The 18,292-nt window shown below is 45.3% G+C and overlaps 2 protein-coding genes across 3 annotated transcripts in view; one reads left to right on the top strand and one right to left on the bottom strand.

Annotated features, from left to right (window-relative positions):
* Positions 1 to 460: 460 nt before the first annotated feature.
* On the top strand, positions 461 to 2,612 carry NKX6-2 (NK6 homeobox 2). The gene is made up of 3 exons (XM_067299577.1): positions 461 to 875; positions 1,292 to 1,464; positions 2,190 to 2,612. Exons 1-3 carry the CDS (start codon positions 461 to 463, stop codon positions 2,436 to 2,438), a joined length of 837 nt encoding a protein of 278 aa, XP_067155678.1. The 3' UTR covers positions 2,439 to 2,612.
* A 3,310-nt stretch (positions 2,613 to 5,922) lies between these two features.
* Positions 5,923 to 18,292, bottom strand: part of INPP5A (inositol polyphosphate-5-phosphatase A) — a 248,059-nt gene continuing 235,689 nt past the window's right edge. For both annotated transcript variants that reach the window (XM_067300397.1, XM_067300398.1), the window contains 4 exons: positions 13,868 to 13,979; positions 9,026 to 9,094; positions 7,602 to 7,689; positions 5,923 to 7,507 (listed from right to left, as the gene is read on the bottom strand). In XM_067300397.1, coding sequence (XP_067156498.1) covers positions 7,609 to 7,689; positions 9,026 to 9,094; positions 13,868 to 13,979 — 262 coding nt within the window. In that variant the 3' untranslated portion in view covers positions 5,923 to 7,507; positions 7,602 to 7,608. The remainder of the gene's footprint in view (positions 7,508 to 7,601; positions 7,690 to 9,025; positions 9,095 to 13,867; positions 13,980 to 18,292) is intronic.

Genomic DNA, 18,292 nt, shown 5'->3' with positions numbered 1-18,292 from the left:
GCGCACGGTCCCCCCCGTCCGCCGCCGCCGCCGCCGCCGCCCCGGGACGCGCGGGCCGAGCGAGGCGCGCAGCCCCCGGCGCCCACCCGCCGGCCCCCGCTGCGGCCGGATTTGCAGCCTGGGCGCGGAAGCCGAAGCCTTCCGGGGAGGTTTTGCCAGCGGAGCTCTGTTTCCCCCGAGACTCCTTTGCCTCCAGATTCCTTCGCAATATTTTCCTGTTTTTGTTCTCCTCCACGCTCCGGCCCGGACGCTGTTGGTGCGCATCGCGGAGCCGCAGGTGCGGGCGGAGCAGCGGCGAGCTTTTCCTACTCCGAGCAAACTTTGCTACTTGCTGCTACTTTGGACCTGAAAGCAGAAGAGCGACTGACCAGCCCGCGGCTGGCGCTCCTTGCGTGGGGTTTAAAAATTAAGCCGCTGCTGCCTTGGTTGGAGAAGGACCCGCGTGTATTGATGACCACAAATGTTAGCGGTGGGGCAGATGGATGCTAATCGCCAGAGCGCGTTCGTCCTCAGCAGCACGCCGCTGGCCGCGCTGCACAACATGGCCGAGATGAAGACCTCGCTCTTCCCCTACACGCTGCAGAACCCCTCCGGCTTCAAGGCGCCGGCCCTGGGCGGACTCAACACGCAGCTCCCCTTGGGGACGCCGCACGGAATAAGCGACATCCTGGGGCGGCCCGTGGGCGCCGCCAGCAACCTCCTGGGCGGGCTGCCCCGCATCAACGGGCTGGCGGCCTCGGCGGGCATGTACTTCAACCCCGCCGCCGTGTCCCGCTACCCGAAGCCGCTGGCGGAGCTGCCGGGGCGGCCGCCCATTTTCTGGCCGGGAGTGGTGCAGGGCTCTCCCTGGAGAGACCCGCGGCTCGCCTGTCCCGGTAAGTGCGCCGGTCCCGGCGGGGCGAGGGAGCGCGGCCCGCGGTGCCTCCCCGGGGCGGCCCGGCCCGGCCCGGCGCGGCCCCGCCGGCTGGAGACGCGGGGCGGCCGCGCCGGGAGCCCGGGCGGCGCCGCGCTAGACGGGGCGCACGGCCGCGGAGCCGGCGCGCCCGGCCGCGGCCCGACGGCGGAGCGAGCGCGAGCCGGTCCCCGCCGCGTAGATGCCGCTTCGGCCTGCCACGGCGCCGAGATGCCCCGGACCGAATCCTGCTCTAGACCGGCAGCGTCCGAGCAGCGGCGACACCCGGAGCAGCCCCCGGCGCCCGGTTCCCCCGTTAGCGGCGGGCGGAGACCTTGTTCCGCGCTCGGATCAAGTGCAAACCCGTCACTGACGGAGCTGTTTCTCCTCCGCTTTCAGCTCAGACGGGCATGGTTTTGGACAAGGACGGCAAGAAGAAACACTCGCGGCCGACTTTCTCTGGGCAGCAGATTTTTGCTTTGGAGAAAACCTTTGAACAGACGAAATACTTGGCAGGACCGGAGAGAGCTCGCCTCGCCTACTCCTTAGGGATGACCGAGAGCCAAGTGAAGGTAGGTCCCCGCGGGCAGCGCCCGCCGCCGGGGCTCGCGGCGCGGGCCGAGGCAGCGCCGACACTTTCTGCTTCGGCAATAATTGTCAGCAGCCGTTTAAAAATGTGCAGGAGCGGAAGGGATTTTTTTAGGTCAATTATAATTTAAATTACAAGATTTGGATATGGGATAGCTCCTAGGCGGCTTTATATTTAACCGATTTTGTCCTTAGAGTTCTTTCTGCTGCAAATGATTAGAAAAACAACCCTCCCCCCCAAAAGCCACAGGCAAGCAAAATGATTTCAATATAGGTCAGTCTCCAACGGAGTCCGTGTCCAGTAATCGGCACACCTCTGTTTTGTGTAACCACGCCAATTTGTTAGCAAATAGTTTAAGTGCATGGAAGTGTTAAAATGTACCGGGAACGAGCAGTCCTCAATTTCTTGGCCACCTCATTTCATTTTTTCCACGTATTATTGTTCCGCGAAGTCGCTGCTTTTAAATCCGCGCAGCTCCGGCTGGCGACACAGTCCGAACACCTCCGTGCCGGGGCCGGGCGACCCCCGCGGTCACCGCAGGGCCCCCCGCGCTGCCGGGCTGGGGCCGCCCGGGGCCTCGCCGCTGCCCGGCCGAGGCGGTTCAGCCGCTTTTCCGGCTCTGTCCCCGGTGCGCGGGCGGGCGCGGAGCGGAGCGGCGCGGGCTGAGTGTGTCCGTGCCCGCGCGCCGCGCCCGGTGCCGGTGCCCAGGTCTGGTTCCAGAACAGACGGACCAAGTGGCGGAAGCGGCACGCGGCGGAAATGGCCTCGGCCAAGAAGAAGCACGACTCGGAGACGGAGAAGCTGAAGGAGAGCTCGGACAATGAGGACGATGACGAATACAACAAGCCCCTCGACCCCAACTCAGACGACGAAAAAATCACGAGGCTATTGAAAAAGCACAAATCCACGAACCTGTCCCTCGTCAGCCCCTGCAGCACCAGCTCGGACACCTTGTGAGGGCGCGGGCACCGACGGCCGCGCCGGGCACCGACGGCCGCGCCGGGCCCCGGGGCAGGCACCGCGGCCGCGGCGAATTGCAACTGGATGTTTAAAGTGGTGTGTTGTACAGCCTAAGATGTATGTGAAATGTATATATTTTTTACAGAATAAGTTATGAAATTATTTTCCTTCTCATTGATGTAAATTTCAGAGGAATCTTTCCAACTTTCTGGGTTTTGTTTCGTGTCCTTTTAAGGTTTGTCCTTCTTTCTTTTAGCCTTCTTGCCGATTTCCTGCTCCTAACAATCAGATTTTGTTACCGTTTTGTATGGATCGCCAAATGCAAGCTCAGCCACTTTGTATATAGTAAATTTCAGATTTTGTGATGTATATTTCTAGTGTAAAACGGCTGTTTTCTTTCACCCCCCCCCCCGACTCAGTGTTTTGGCGGTTTGATTTCTCCTGCCTCTGGCTTTTATGCTTAATAATATCAAAAAAAGATCCAAAACAAAAAGCGAAAGAGAAAAATGGACACTTGATTTTAAATTGGATTAAAATAATGTTGTTTCCACACCGGTTGGAAAGACTTTGTGTAAATCAATAAATTATTTAACAAGCTTCTCCTTTAGCGCGTTTCCCCCCGTGTTCTTTTGCAGTTCCCGGGGGGAGGGGGCGTGCAAGGCGGCGGAGCCCCCCGGACAGCGGGGGGCAGGGGAGCGCCGGGCGTGGGAACCACCTGGCCTGTTGCAGGGTAATTTCTGGCTTTCTCCTCACTGGTGCGCAGGGAGTCATTGGGGGGGGGGGGGGGGCTGTTAAATTTGAAGGCGCGCTCGTGCCCGGCGGGAGCTCGCCCCCGCCGCGGGGCGTTTGCTCTCGGCTCCCCCCGCCGCCGCGCTCCGCGGGCTCCGGCGCCGTCCCGTCCCATTCCGTCCCGCCGCCCGCAGCGCCCGCCCGCGGCCCTGGGAGCCCCGTGCGGGCCGGCTCAGCCGCCGCGGCGCCGAGGGGGGCGGGCAAGGCCCGGCCGGGAGCGCCCCGGTGCCGCGGCCCCGGCAGGTCGCCGACGGTGGCCCGGCCCGGCGGTGACCGCGGGGGGGGGGGGGGGCAGGACACGGCTCCTCCGGCGGCACCGTCGAGGCTCGGGGTCACCAACGCATGGGAAGCGCGAGCTCGGACACCCCCGGCCCCTCCCCTCGGAAAAGAGGCGCCTGCAGCAGAAACACGGGTCTGAACGGGCACCTTAACCCTGCCGTGTGCGGGGCCCCGGGCTGCGGCGGCTCCCAGAAGGGAGAAGCGCTCTGGTGACCACCGGCAGGTTTCGTGGTCTGGGACGGGGCGGGGGCCAGGGCTGTACCGCGCTGCCCGGACACCCTCCTCGGCAAAACCCCGGGACGAACTTCTCGAGCTAGTGGTGCAGAGCTGTAAACAGTCTCCTCCGTCTGACTGCCGTCTCGGGAAGGTGAAGCCCCGGCCCGCACGAACAGCAGCTCCGCGCAGCCTCCCAGCACCGCGACGTGTGTTCACGACCTGCCCGTAACGAGGCCCCGGTAATCAAGCAGCCGTCGGAGACGGCGCCGCTGCGGCGTCCCGCAGCCGGCGAGGACGCTGCCTGCTCGCGGGCTCATTCGCGGCCTGCGGGGTTTAAGCCAGATTCGTTGTCAGGCTGCTTTATTTATTTATTTCGTTTAATGAATGAGACATTCTTTTTTTTTCCAGCGTCTTAGCCACCGTTTTGCACTCTGAGCAAATGCAGCGGACTGCGCAGTGAGGCCGGCCCTGCTGCACTTGCAGGCAGCCAGGAAGCGGGGAAGCAGGGAGCGATCCCTCCACTCCTGGGAGCGATCCTTCCCCGTGCAGCCTCCGGCTCCGAGAAGCAGCTGGACCGCTGCAATTTCTCCAAACGCGTCAGTTCCCCCCCAAATCGCGGCTCCCCCCCCACCACAGCGGGGCCCGCGGGGCGCGCACGGGGCCGCCGCCTCCCGCGGCTCCGGCGCCGGGAACCGGGCGCAGCGGGGCCGCCTGGCCGCCCCGGGGAGCGCGGCCTCGGGCTCCGCACCGCGCACCGCTGCGCACCGCTCCGCGCACCGCGCCCGGCCGCGGCTCCGGCCCCGGCCCCGGCCCCGGCCGCTGGCTGCCGCCGATCCCGCTCCCCGCGGCGTCCAGGTGCCGCCGCTCGGGGCCATGCGCTTCGCTCGCTTTGATTTATTGCGCTCAGATCTGAACACATCCTCGTCTTTCTGTCAGGGCGGCTCGTTATTTTAGGGGAGGAGGGGGGGGGTCCTGCAAATTCTTACTCACTGAAAGCAGTGGGTTGGCGAGACCTCACTCGAGTTGCACCATGTTTACAGGCGAAGTAAATCACGTTTAGAAATTAATCTTCGCTTCCGCTTTGAACATACTGAGACACGACGCTGGAACCGCGGTGAAGAATCGGAGCCGGTTTCCTGGCTCCTAAGGGAAAATGACAGGATAAAAAAAAAATACCCACACTTGAAAGTCGGATTTCTCACACCTGCTCCTTTCCATATTTTTTAAAATGAAATGTGCCCCAAGGCACTCGGAAATCTATATTCTGCGATGAGTATCTTTTTTTAGAACAAGGTAGCTTTGTAATGCATCCGCGCGGATGACATCCGCGGGGGACGCAGCGCTGCCTCCCGGAGGCCGAGCCCCGACGGGGCGGCTGGGGCGCAGCCGCCCGCAGCCCCCGGCCCGGCCCGGTTCGGCTCGGCCCGGCGGCGGGGAGCAGCGGGCCGGGGCCGCCAGCAGCCTCCGGAGACGCAGATCCTCGGGGGGGGGGGGGAACCAAGTGCCTCCGCGATGCACTTTAGCAGATGGGTATTCTGGCAGAAACCGGGCAGAACCGTATTTATCATCCTTCCCCGTATTCTGCAGCCGGGAATGCCACCCGGGAATATTCCTGAAGCCCTACGCGCCGTGCGGGATTCACGCATTCAAGAGATAATGCTACTGTTTTTTTCAAAATGCTGAAATTGCATTTTATGAATTTCTGCTGGTTAAATTTGAGACTCTTTCAACAAATTACCTCGACAGGTCACCTGTGTAACTAACTCCTTTAGCTGGATTAGGGCTATTTATGGTCTTGCAGTTTACAGCTTTGGTGAGTTTATCCATAAATGAGGCTTCAGTCTGAGTTTAAAAAAGGCAGTAGTTTTTCTGTAACCAGAGATAATCACAGAGGAGTTCATGGTGGCATATTTATTGAACTACTGGGGACTGGCATCTCACAAACAGCTATAAAATTATATTACTCTGTTTATTAACACTTATATACTCTAATACAAACTTCCAACTGCCTTTTTTTGGTCTGTATTGTGTTCTGATTAACACTTAGAAGTGCATTCTAGTATCCGGGTTTTCATGCAAAAAACAATCCTGTTAATTGGCAGGAGATTAAATGTTAGCTCATTAGTGAGAAATTTTACAATTTAATAATTTCCCTGTAATCCCCAACGCCCGAATTAAAGGGACAGACACAGCCATGTTCACCATGATCAGTTTTATTGCTTGAGAACCAGAGTACTCATTTCTAAAGGCCTTCAAAGTTACCATGAGTTGAGTTCGCTTAAATAGAATTACTGTGTGGTTATAATGCAACATGGCACAATAACAATACAGAGCTGCAGATACCCTTTGGACAACAGTACTTAATACAAACCCAGATTGTACTGTTGAGAAAACATTCTGCAAGCGGACATCAAATCATTTTCAATGGTAGTGATTTATACCAAAATCAAGCATCAATCTAATGCCATCACACAGTCCATGAACTCTGTAGTGTTCTAAATTAAATCAATAAAACATACATTTGTGTTTCATCAACAGACTCTCTAATCACCTTTTAATGTTGTATTTAGTGGTGGGAGAAAAATGTTCGTAACAAGATTATATTGTAGGTTGCACAGAGCTACTAACCAGGAAAATTTACAGACTTTTTTTTCTTTAACACTGTATAAATACAGTCTGTGTCCAATACAGTTGCTACCTGAAGCAGACTATTATTTTCTTCTCCCATGTTGTTATTGTTTTAATATAGAATACTTGGCACCATAAAACAGTAACAAAAGACAGACAAAAACAGTTTACAAAATTCTTGAAAGTTACACCCAAACCTATCTAAGAACTTCACATTCAAACCTTAATATTACATAGAAAGAAGGGATTATAGGAGTAACAAAGTGAAACTGCTAATATATGTGCTATATAGTATGCTATATATCTGTATCCAGAATGGCACTGCTATATATTATTTATAATATATAAATGTTGGTTGTTGATGTACACTTAACTAAACCTGCTAAGACTCCAACACTAACTGCTGATATGGCACTCTCAAGCATTCATATTGGAAAGTATATTTAGCGTAAGTTTTGGTCAGGTTTATAAATTATTTATATATCTGTGTATATATACACATACATACATATATATACACACACATATATATGTATGTATAGAAAGCAGCTGCTGTGTGATTCAAAAACCATGTAACATGGCAGTATAGTAAATAACATGAGAAAAAAATCTATAAAAATGAAAAACAAAATACTAAAATTAAAACACAAACCATAAGCCTTGGTCAACAAAGAAAATACCATTTAAAACCATCAATATCTCTATCTATACAATCCAATGTACAAAACCCCAAAGTGGTAAAGATATATAATGTTAGGCATGACACCTTTAAAAGTTTATAATATGCTGAAGTAGCTTTTCCACATTGACAAACACTTATTAAAAGTTGAAAGTTGTGAAATCTAAAATACATAACATCTCTGCTGTCTATTTAGAGTTTTGGCAACAGAATTGTGACATATATATAAAAAATAATTCCACATTTCTACTTGATGTCACATGAACATACAAGACAGTGAGGTATGTGAGGCTTTTCTCAGAGTCCAGATGCTGAAGCATAGTGTACGATCAGCAGTCTAAAAATGTGGCACTCGGGACTTGATTTATCAATACAGTTGTTATGATTATGTATTTCAATATACTGCGTATTCCTTCCCCTCCTTGCTACAGTGTGGTTTCACGGAAAATCTTCTCATTTTGTAGGCATCTTTTTCCTGTTGCAGAATTGGCATTTTTTTAAAAGGAAAAATAAACACAGGGGAAATGATGTAGAAAATGTAAACGAAAAGGAAAAAAAATGATATTTACCACCACATCACTGCACGACACAACACTTGTGCACATTTGCAATAGGTTTACCTGCCCCAGCAGCTATTCGAAAGGACAGGAACACAGGCTGCAGCAAGTTAGGGAAAAACAGAAGTTACACATGGGAAATACAAACATTTTTTTACAATCAGTAGCAAACAGAACAAAAATTCCTCTATAACCGGAGACAAAATTATGCAATGACGTGCATTTCATGGATTAATCTAACTACAAAATCCTGAGGAGGACTACAGCAGCTCCTTATGGATCTGTCCCTTTGATCCCATTGAAATCTAAGGGAAAATTTGCCACTGATTCCTGTGGGAAGAGGATGGGGTCACCTGTGTGACTCCCTTCCCTTTTATCACAGAATTAGCTCAGCTGAGAGGGCCATGCTAAAAACATTCTTGTTAAGTGCACTGGTGACAAAAGAAACAAAAATGATCGTTTCCGAACTGGCTGTCAATCAGCTGCTGACACACTGAACTTTTATTTTACTGCAGAAGTTAGGAAACCTCCTGTATCTTAAAATCTCAATTCGATGATTCTGGACCAAATATCTTAAGTGTGGTCTTCCTTAGAAAAACAATACTCTGTCTCACAAGGACTCTGACCACAAAAGTAAATATATGTACATATTTGTAAATTTTGATTTATGTGTATATATGCATATATAGATGTATTTAAATACACATTATCTGTCACTGAACTGTCATTCAAGAGCCTTAGCACTGTCTCTAGGATGGATAGATTACAATTGCTGTACAGTTTGCAAGTTTGTGCAAGTTTCTAGCTGAGTTTTTGTATAGGTACTCAATCACAAAATTCTACAGATGCTTGCAGATGCCTCCTCCTACTCCTTCATTGGATTTCTCAAAGAAAGCAAATACTCAATTTTGCTTTATTTCTAACTTCGATTTCAGTCTGATACCTTCAGCATACAAGACCATCTGTAAAATTCACGTCTTTTTCTTCGCTTCACTATTTATAATTCAATATTCTTTTTCTTACCTGTTGCTTAAATATGGAACTGCCAATATATTGTTTTACTAATAATCAGCTAGGCACCAAATTAATTTAAATTATATTTTGGAAGCAATTTTGATAACCCAATGAAAATACTTCTGTTTCACGGGAACAGTTGTAAGGGCACACATATTTGTTCCTGTTCATTTTGGTTCGTATCATATCTCCCTGCTAGCACACATCATCCTGTTCTTTATCTGATGTCAAACAATATCTGTTCTAACATATTTTACTGATTCCAGTAGAATTCAACTGTTTCAAACATTTTCAAAGCAGTAAATTAAAAATAAGAAAGAAAAATAGTTGACTTAAATATAAAATCAGCAGAAACTAGTGCATACATTCTACTTCCTAATTAAATTTAGTAAATATAATACTGTAACATTTATTTTAATTACCTTGTGATCCCCCATGCAGACATTTGGCCCAATGTGGTCATATATTACTATCTTCTCATCATTTTCTGACTAATTAAAAGAAAAAAAAGAGGAGACTAGTCAGAGTTCAAGTATTCTCCAGATTACAGAAACAGAAAGAAATATAGAAATAATTTATGCAAATAGCTGAAAATGGTTTCTAAATGAGGGCATATTAAGACCTTTGCCTGGCCTCTCCAGAGAAAAACCACGTAGAATGAATTTTTACGTCCAATATGCCTTTCAATAATTTGTGCAATTTGTTCACATAAAATAGCTCATGAAATCACTGTAGCTACTACCTGCTTCTGGGACCTTAAAAACTTTTAGTGACTAACGTTTGGATAGATTAAATTAATCAGTTATGGTTGCATTCAAACCTTTTGTAGCTATCAGCTTTGGCACAATCCTTTTTTAAGAACAACACAGAATTTTTACTGAATTATGTGGGACGTGTTGTTCTTTGAATAAAACGTAATCCACATTGCCTCATAAGATTATTTTATTTTCTCATATAGGTTATGTTAAATGTTCAGAGATATGAATGAATTATTTACAGTTTATGGCTACAATCTTTTATCATTCCTATGAGAGGCATTCCTTCATCTGAAAAGAGCATTAAGGATTTTAAGAAAATCAGCATCAAATGAAAGATGACATTCCTCCAGCCTCCAATATGAATTGCTTTCATTTTGTTCCATGCTGAACTTTATCCTCAAAACACTGACTTCTTTAGCATTTGTAGCTTAATGAATAATAAAATGTACTCATCTTTCTGACATTTGCAATAAATACGTGATTTTTACAGTCTGTTTTGCTTCTCTAGCACGATACTCCAGGAATAAATACAAATACTTTGACACACAAGACAATTTCTTATTATGCTAAACAATTCCTATGGGCTAATTAAATCTGGAATCTGCACACTCCCAAGTCTCTAATACAATCATAGATGTGCTTTAAACTAGTTTGCAATACTAATTTATTTTGTATGAAACAGTCAAGACTTTCTCATCTGTAATCAGTCAAGTTTGACTGGGCAATAACTTTATATAAACAGCAGCATTTAGGACTATAAAGTTAAAACTGAATTATCTTTAATGCAGTAAGGAAGCTTAAGGTCAGATTTACTTTATAGCACGGTTGTCTGCCAAAAATATAAAAACATAACCTTCTGCATTGTATGCATGAGCACTTTCCAATATTTCAAGATCATAATGCCACTAGCTTTGGAAGTGGGGATACATTCATCAAAAGCGACTTGATAATTTACAAAGGCAGCATAAAATTGTGGATTTTCAACTGCATAATCTTTAGACAGATAAACAAATTACAGCGGTGCACAAGCAGAAACAATATACACTTGGCTGAGCATTCATTACTTCATGCTATCAGGCATCAACGCAGCTCCCTAGCAGTGGGCAACCTTTGGTGTTTTAGGGCTCAGGAAGCATAAAATAACATGATGGTGAGGTAACCGACCATAGCATGATAGATGATGTTGCATGAAAGCTGTTTACAGCCCCATGTCTGTACAATCTGTAATGCCTAGTGTGTAGCTGAAAGCACTGTACAGCGTGGAAATTTGTGCATACTATCCTTTCTTTACATAGGATTAAAAATGCAGACTTACTACATTTTTTTCTTTGAAATAAAACACAGATTTCTTAAGACAGAAAAATAAATTATTCAGTTGCCCATAAAAAGAATGAATACAGCAAAATAATTATATGCATAACAATCTTCAATAGCTAGTTACATCAAAAATTCTTTAAAAAATTGATATACATTTAAACTTTAAGGATTTGTTATACTGTAATCAGTTAATTAAAATGTGCTTTTGGTTTCTTAACAATTTCTTTTAAAGGTTCAAAGCACAAACCTCTGTAATAGAGTAAGTTCTCAAGGGCAAGGCAAATATGGCTTACTGTATAAGAATCACAAAAACTAGTAAGGTCATTTTGCCGTTTCCTCTATCAGTTCGGCATTCTTTTCTACTGAATATTTTCATTAAGTTTTTTGGGCCAGAATTTCAGTTTATTTTCAAGCTGGATAATAGGAGTTAACTCCTTCATTGGTACAAATGTGCTGAGTTAAACAACCATGCCAACTTGGCCTCATTTGCATCTGTAATTTTGCATGCACAGTTCTGGAGATGTCCCAAACTCCGGGGACAAAATTATATGCAATTTTTAAATGTAAGCTTTGAATTATCCAAGTGACTGGGCTTCTGTTCCATGGAGACTAAGAATTGGGCTATCTGACCTCACAGTTAGAAATTTCTTTAATGTGCTACCTTTGTTTTCCTTTGTTTAATTTTCTCCCATTATATCCAAGTTATACCCCCTTAGATAATCTGAAAGAATTCCTTTCCCTCTGTACTGTTTACACTCTTCAAGCCTTTGTGTACACTTCTATCTCCTTATTCATAGCTGTTAAAAAAAAATCTTCCCTCATTGGTCACTCTTTCCATGGTTTTAATCCTTTGTTCTTCAGGAATTCCACGGGTGCCGAGTACTATCTGCAATATTTTGGGTAGAGTCTCACTTTTGCTTAAGATACTTCTGTTACACGAGATCAAATAACATTGATTTTGACATTACTATTCTTACTAAAAGGCTGTATTCCTCTTGGCTTCACCATGTTTTTTCATTAAATGGCATAATACATGCATTGTTTGGCTGTATTACACAATCTAATTGTTGTATATTAATCAGCATAATGTTTCCTTTACCTTCCTCTCACAATGATTAAAAAAATAAATAAAATCGCAATCATTTAATTAAAAAGCCACTCCACAAACACAAGGCCCTTCAAGCCATTTCAGACCTACAACAGTGTAAGGAGCCTTGGACAGAGAGCTCCCGAGTACCCTCCAGTCCTTGTGCATCACTAAGAGGACCTCTGCTTTACTCCCAAAGAAGCAGAAGCTCCACACTATTTATACTTTTTTTTTTGGGACCAATTACATGGCCCACTTTGTCAGAGAAGGATGCAGAAGTGCTTGAAATGTTATTCCAAGCTTGCATCTCGAGAGGTCAACAAGCAGCCTGCACTATAGTTCAGAGGCCAATCTCTAAGCTGCAGAGGTGATTTTCCTTCTTCAGTCTTCACAGATTTCCCTGAACAAAATCAATGGTTCAAACTTTGTGTACTAACGGGCCAGCTTGTCCCATCTAAAATTTTGGTGGAAACTTCAAGATACCATGCAGACACTTATTATACGTTAAAATGTGGGAGGAAGTACATTGGACTGAAACTTGAGTAGCTATGGAAAAATGTTCCCAGCCTTTCAGTGAGTTACATACTGCAAAGCAAACAGTCTAATCATGAGATAAATAACCCTGATGAGAAAGAGAAAGAGAGAAGGTTACAAACTCCAGGAAAACAAGTTTCAAGGGTTTCACGATGTTAAACAGAAAAAAAAAAATGCCATGAAGCTGTAGAATATGGATTTATTTGCAAAGATTATTTGCTGCAATTCACCCATGTTAAATGGTATTAGATAGACATGTCAGATGCATTTAGGGCAATTTTGGAGAAGAATACAATTCTTGGGATTGGGAAGGCTGTTATATACGACCCAGTCAAACAACCTGGTGAGGAAGATAACCTCGGTGCAATAGTGTTGAAAAGTTACAGCACATTCATTCTTGCATGGCACTCATGGCCACGGCTAGCACAGCAAGGAAAATTGAGCTTAGAGCAGAAAGGCATGGGTGAGATCTCCTTATATCATACTCTGATTTCCTGAAATGTTCTTGGTCCTCTAGGGACAACTGGTAGCCAGTGCAAATGGGACAGGTCTCTAGCTGCCACAACTAAGCACAAAGGAAAAAGCAGAAGCAGAGTAAGTTGGTCTATGTAACTGGTTCACCCACTTCAGTGTTTCTAAGGAGAGCAGAGGAAGGTAAGGAGGAGGAGAGAGGAAAAGAAAACTGGAAGGCTCCTGAACCGCATTTACATCATTTAAGCCTGGATATAGCATTGACAAATTAACTTTACCTGTAGGCACTAAGATCCCAAGAGGAACCATGTGTTCTAAAAGGGTTGCAAAATATTTAAAAAACTGTAACGGAATGTTGAATTTTAGGCACTTAACTGATGTGTCAAAGTTACGAGCCTACCTGCTGTAGACTCCCTCTTCAGTCAGTGGCAAGAGATAAGTTGCTGCAGAGGAGATTTGGCCCATCTAAGATCTAAAGTATCCTTGGGAAATGCACAGCTCTTCCCACCAAGAACAGAGGGAACCTAAATCTACCATGCTTACAAGTCGGGTATCTCGAGCTACTGCTTCACAGGCTTTGTCCTCAATAGCACTACTCAGCAGTACGCACTCACAGCTGCTTTTGTCTGTGTCCGTGCAGAACCCTTAGTTATGGCAATGCTGTTACTTACATTACTGTGCAGTGAACCGGACTGGGGAATTGATGGCGGTTATAAGCAACCATTTTATTTAATTTTTGTTGTTCTCCCAGCCCGGTTCACAAACATCACAGTACAGCAGTGACGAGCGCAGAAGCAGCACAGGAGCGTCAAATAGCATCTAGCGTCGGTAGCTCAAATACCAAAAGAAGTGTTTGTGAAAGTGCTGTGCTTTGGTAACTGCCAAAGGGTTAACTGGGACAAAGCCACATCCTCAGATGGAAAGCACCGGAGACATAACCTTCTATTACTGCTACAGTACGCGGTCTCCACCTTGGCTGGTGCTTGCTATGGTCAACTGAAAACTTGGGGACAAGCAAAACTGTATCAGCCCTACCTACCTTTACTGAAGATAAAAACAGCACTGAGGAAGTGGAGAGGTTGCAGGGCCGTACTTACTTTTAGGATTAGCTCCTTGGCGGAGTGTGACATTAAAATCCTGTCGCACCACGCTGGACATCTGGTGTTCATGTACTGCTTTCCCTGGCTGGAGTCTTCACTGTACGGGTAACTGGGAACGGATCAGAATCACAGCCGTTAGCAACTTTCTGCAAAGCAGCCCAAACACCACTAGCTCAAATGACAACACTAATTTAAAATTTGAATTAGCAAAAAGCAGCTCTTTTAAATACCTCTTTCAGACCTATTTTCCTTTTTCTTCTTCTCCTTTCTGTCTCATGAGCTCTTCTATCCCTATTTCTCTTATGTACAATCCTACTTCAAACTAACATGTTAAGACACCCACACGTTTCAAAACTCTCACCTCCTACCTCACATTTTTGTGTGTGCAAGTGTGTAAGGACAACAAATATTTATATATATGGAAATATGAAAATCAGTTCAACACCAACTCAAGTGCACAGTAGGTTGTTGGATATGACTATGGCAAATGAATAGTCAGAAGATGAAATTGGAAACCTAGGTAACAAATGTTCTTCTCATGGGATTTCTTTGAAAGAGTCTCTCTTCAGAGCACCAGGATCTCTGCAGCTGCACGCAAAACTGACCTGCATGGATTGTCCACGGCTGACAGTTAGGAAGACCTGACAAGAAGACAGGCTTTTTTCAAGGGAAGCGATGGCTACGGATTTCATCAGAACCAAGGAATCAGTAAGGTGGGTTGAGGAAAATGAGGTGGAGGAAGCAAAACCAATGATGGTGAATATATATGAGTCTACAGCTTCATATGAAATTATATTAACAGAAAGTGTTTTGCAAAGACATTTGGAACAAAAGGTGATAAAATGGAAGTTATGTTACGGAGTCATTATAAATGTGCTATGGGATCTCCAGTGCCTTCTAACTTCACTTAAAAATGCAACAGAAAGCGTTTTACTGCAACCTACAGAACAGCCTAATATAAGTTAAGTCTGGTCGTCTCAGAGAACATACCTGTGTGAGACCCCAGGCTGAAATCATCTAAAGCACCTGAACTGGCAACCTCCGCTTTAACAGTCAGAAGGTCGAGGCCAGGGCATTCTTAATGGATGCTTTTTTACTCAAACATTCTTGCTACTTTAATTTGACAGAACCCTGAATTTGCTGACCACTGATCATGCTGTAAGGCCCACTGTTTTCCCAGACCATTTCCAAAACGGAATGGGTAAGCAGCCAAAGAGGAGTTTTGGAGGAATCCAAAGGGGTTGTGAAAGGCTCAAGTGCTTGAATATTGGGACTAAATTAATTATAAATATGGCCTTGATAAATGCATTTAAACTTCTTTGGACAAAGCACTAGGTTGGTACATATTATATGTATATATGTATGTAGGTATAAGTGTGTGTGTGTGTGTGTGTGTGTGTGTATTTAAACTAAGGACATTTGCATTTTATTCTGCTCATTGCTGAATTCATACAGGAAAGACTGAGTTTGTTTTCAAGATATGTGTGTTAAAATAAAATTTCTGGGATTCTAACAAAAGGGCATTCAGGCCTGAAGAGAAACTTATTTACCACCCTACTTGGTGTGATATTCTGAATCTGAGATGTATAGCTTTCTACCAAATGGGTTTACAAGCTACACTGCCATTAAAAAGATTAGCCATGGCGCACAGCCAAGAAAAGCGTACTGGAACAAACCAGTGATCTCAGTACCTTTTCCACCTCATCAAACCTAACAAGACTCATTTTCAAAACATATTATGAGAATTCAATTTGCTGCTTCACTGACATACAGAAGTACAGCTTATTTCTGACTGTCTGTGAGATATTTTGATGATGTAATACGACCGGTAGCAGAAGCTCTTTGTCTGCAATTTAAGGGTTGACTTTTTCTGGTAACCTCTTACTTTAGTTACTCAAGAACCCCGTATAACAGAGGCTACTTTTTATGACAGAAGCTATCAGAATCAATCACATTTCACATAATCCCTCCTTTACAGCATCAACTGTATGGCTTCTAAAGTGTGATGTTCTGTATCTGGAATGATCTGTTACTGCTCTGTGTTAGAGCATTTCATCCAAGAGGCTATATCCTGTAAAATGGTATTTATCAATTTGCTTTATTGATCTTAAATGTTTTCACAGGGCGAGAACTTCTGCCAATTTTTCAAGGTCTTTAGTGCTGATCACCCAGTCAAGAAGCCACTGTAGTTTACAAATACCTTTGACAAATCAGATTTCTAATGGCTGAGATAGAGATGAAAATAAACGCTGCAAAAGTTAGCCAGACACAACGACCTGCAGTTAGCAATTTAATACGCTGAAGCGGGTCAAACCCTTATTTTCGGGCCCAGCACCCTTCCCGCAGGCGAGGAAGCACGCTGCCTTGCGGCGCGCTAACGAACGCGCTCCCCCTCCCCATCGCCGCAGCGTTGCCCCGTGCCAGTCCCGCTCCTTGTGAGATGCCACCCCGGAGAAGCAGGGAGGATTCCCGCTCTCCGTCCTCTCTCCCTGGCAGGGTCGCGCGTGCGCTTTGGGATGAGCGGCTGCTGCTGCAGGACGGCTCGGGAAGTCCGGAGCGACCACAGCTAAACACGACTCAAGTCGCCAGGAAGGACTCCTCCTGTGTCCTACCAGGCTTGAGGCACAGCATACCTTAGTTCCCAAAACAGCATGATAAACCTTTCAGGGTTTACTACATGCCATTTATCTTACACAGATTTTTGCAAATAAAAGCCCTATTAGAAGCTTCTGGAATAAGACTGCCACCGAAGAAATTTGCATGAAACATATCACTGAATGGATGCTATTTCAGAAGAAAAATTTTCAAACAATGCACGTTCCAGTAACGTTTCCATCGCCCCATTCCGCAGTTTAAGGAACAGTGGAATTACGGCAGTCTGACTGCGCCTAGAGCTGCATCTTCCTGCGAACGCTGACGCTTCTCCCTCGTTTGGGGTGTTCCTAAGGGTTTTCTCCCATATGGATACCCTGGATACTACAAATACAGGACTCCTGGAAGAGCACCGCTGGCAAATCTGGGTTTTTGTAGGCATATCCAATAGGATAATTAATGGTAGTGCAGGTATTTCGGAAAAAAAATCCAGGATATAAAGTCACAACACTGGTTTTACTTCTTCCAATATGACAACTGCCCAGATAGCACAGGCTTAAGATGGCGCTCAAGAAGCTGGAAGATATTTCCACTGACTTCAGTGGGATTACAAAGATTGAGCGTGCTAATACACACTTCTACTTGACTGTTAACTTTTCCTTCTCTCTGGAGTGGTTCACAATTTATCTCTTTTCCTTTCATTCAAGCCCACTTCTCACCTGCTTCTTTGAAACAAAGCATAAATATAGTTTGTTTTAAAGGATAATCTAAATTTAAATTTGTGCACATGCAGAAAACAGACCTATTCTTTTAATACATATCTCCGAAAAGGCAATAAATACGAGGTTGTCTCATATCAGCGTGTTAAAACAGCTTTGCTTTCCTGACATCTCCAGCCCCTTTTAACACACTCGTTCCAGGCAAGGAAGGAACTCACAGTTCTTAATTCAAAGCTCAGTTATTAATATTAGTTAAGAGATTTTCTAGTCGGTTAATGATCTGTGAATTGTATAAACAATTACAGATGTGCTAAAAATAATTTTATGGACCAAACACTCTAAGAAATCCAGTATTAATGTCCCAAGTGGCAAGCATCACTTCACCATTATGGAAGTCTTGACCACCAAAGAGTGGTGACTCTGGCAGAGAAAAAGGGAGAAGCAGCTCTTTTAGCCCCGCAGCTAGAGAGGAAAGAACATCTTTTTCTTCCTGTAGCGTTCTGCCTCAGTCACCATCTATCTTGAGCAATGTACAGCAAGCAGTGATCTTAAGAATGAATAGTAGGTATTCATATAGTCAAAAATGGGAAATAACAGGTTACAGCCTCTAGGCACCATTGAAATATAAATGATAAATAGATATAATGCTAACACATATGTGTGCTATAGATAAGCTAAGACTGCACAGACAACCTTAATTTAAGTACTTCCTAACTTGAATATTCAATGTGGCTACTGACTTTTTACTTTGCATATACTATACTAAATACATAAAAACACAAATTGAGAAATCAGAAATCCCATGTGGAACAATTTTGCTGCCCTGTTTACAACACCAGCAAAATTAAGCTGAAATCTAGGACCTTAACCACTCGTGTTAGCTGAATAACTAATAGCAAAAATAGTCCGTTATTCTCCCTGTGTGTCAGACAGCACAGGGGTAAGCAAAACGCATGGTGACTGTATGTGCCTGTGGATGGTGGAGAGACAGTTCGGGAGTTAAGAGCACCCATGCCAGAGGCTCGTACAATTTCTTCACAGTTGTTCAGGATTTCTATTTTTTCTGATGATGCTACTTCTAGCTGCTTTTTCACTTTATTTCACACACTTT

The sequence above is a fragment of the Apteryx mantelli genome, chromosome 7, assembly GCF_036417845.1.
Source record: "Apteryx mantelli isolate bAptMan1 chromosome 7, bAptMan1.hap1, whole genome shotgun sequence".
Lineage (NCBI taxonomy): Eukaryota > Metazoa > Chordata > Aves > Apterygiformes > Apterygidae > Apteryx > Apteryx mantelli.
The sequence above is the reverse complement of the archived record's forward strand: the minus strand, read 5'-3'. Positions and strand labels throughout refer to the sequence as shown.

What these genes read in the sequence shown, in the direction of transcription:
- NKX6-2 (XM_067299577.1), top strand. Translation starts at nt 461, where the DNA reads ATGTTAGCGGTGGGGCAGATGGATGCTAATCGCCAGAGCGCGTTCGTC. An exon ending in CCCGCGGCTCGCCTGTCCCG is followed by an intron (nt 876 to 1,291) that starts GTAAGTGCGCCG and finishes CTCCGCTTTCAG; the next exon opens with CTCAGACGGGCATGGTTTTG. An exon ending in TGACCGAGAGCCAAGTGAAG is followed by an intron (nt 1,465 to 2,189) that starts GTAGGTCCCCGC and finishes GCCGGTGCCCAG; the next exon opens with GTCTGGTTCCAGAACAGACG.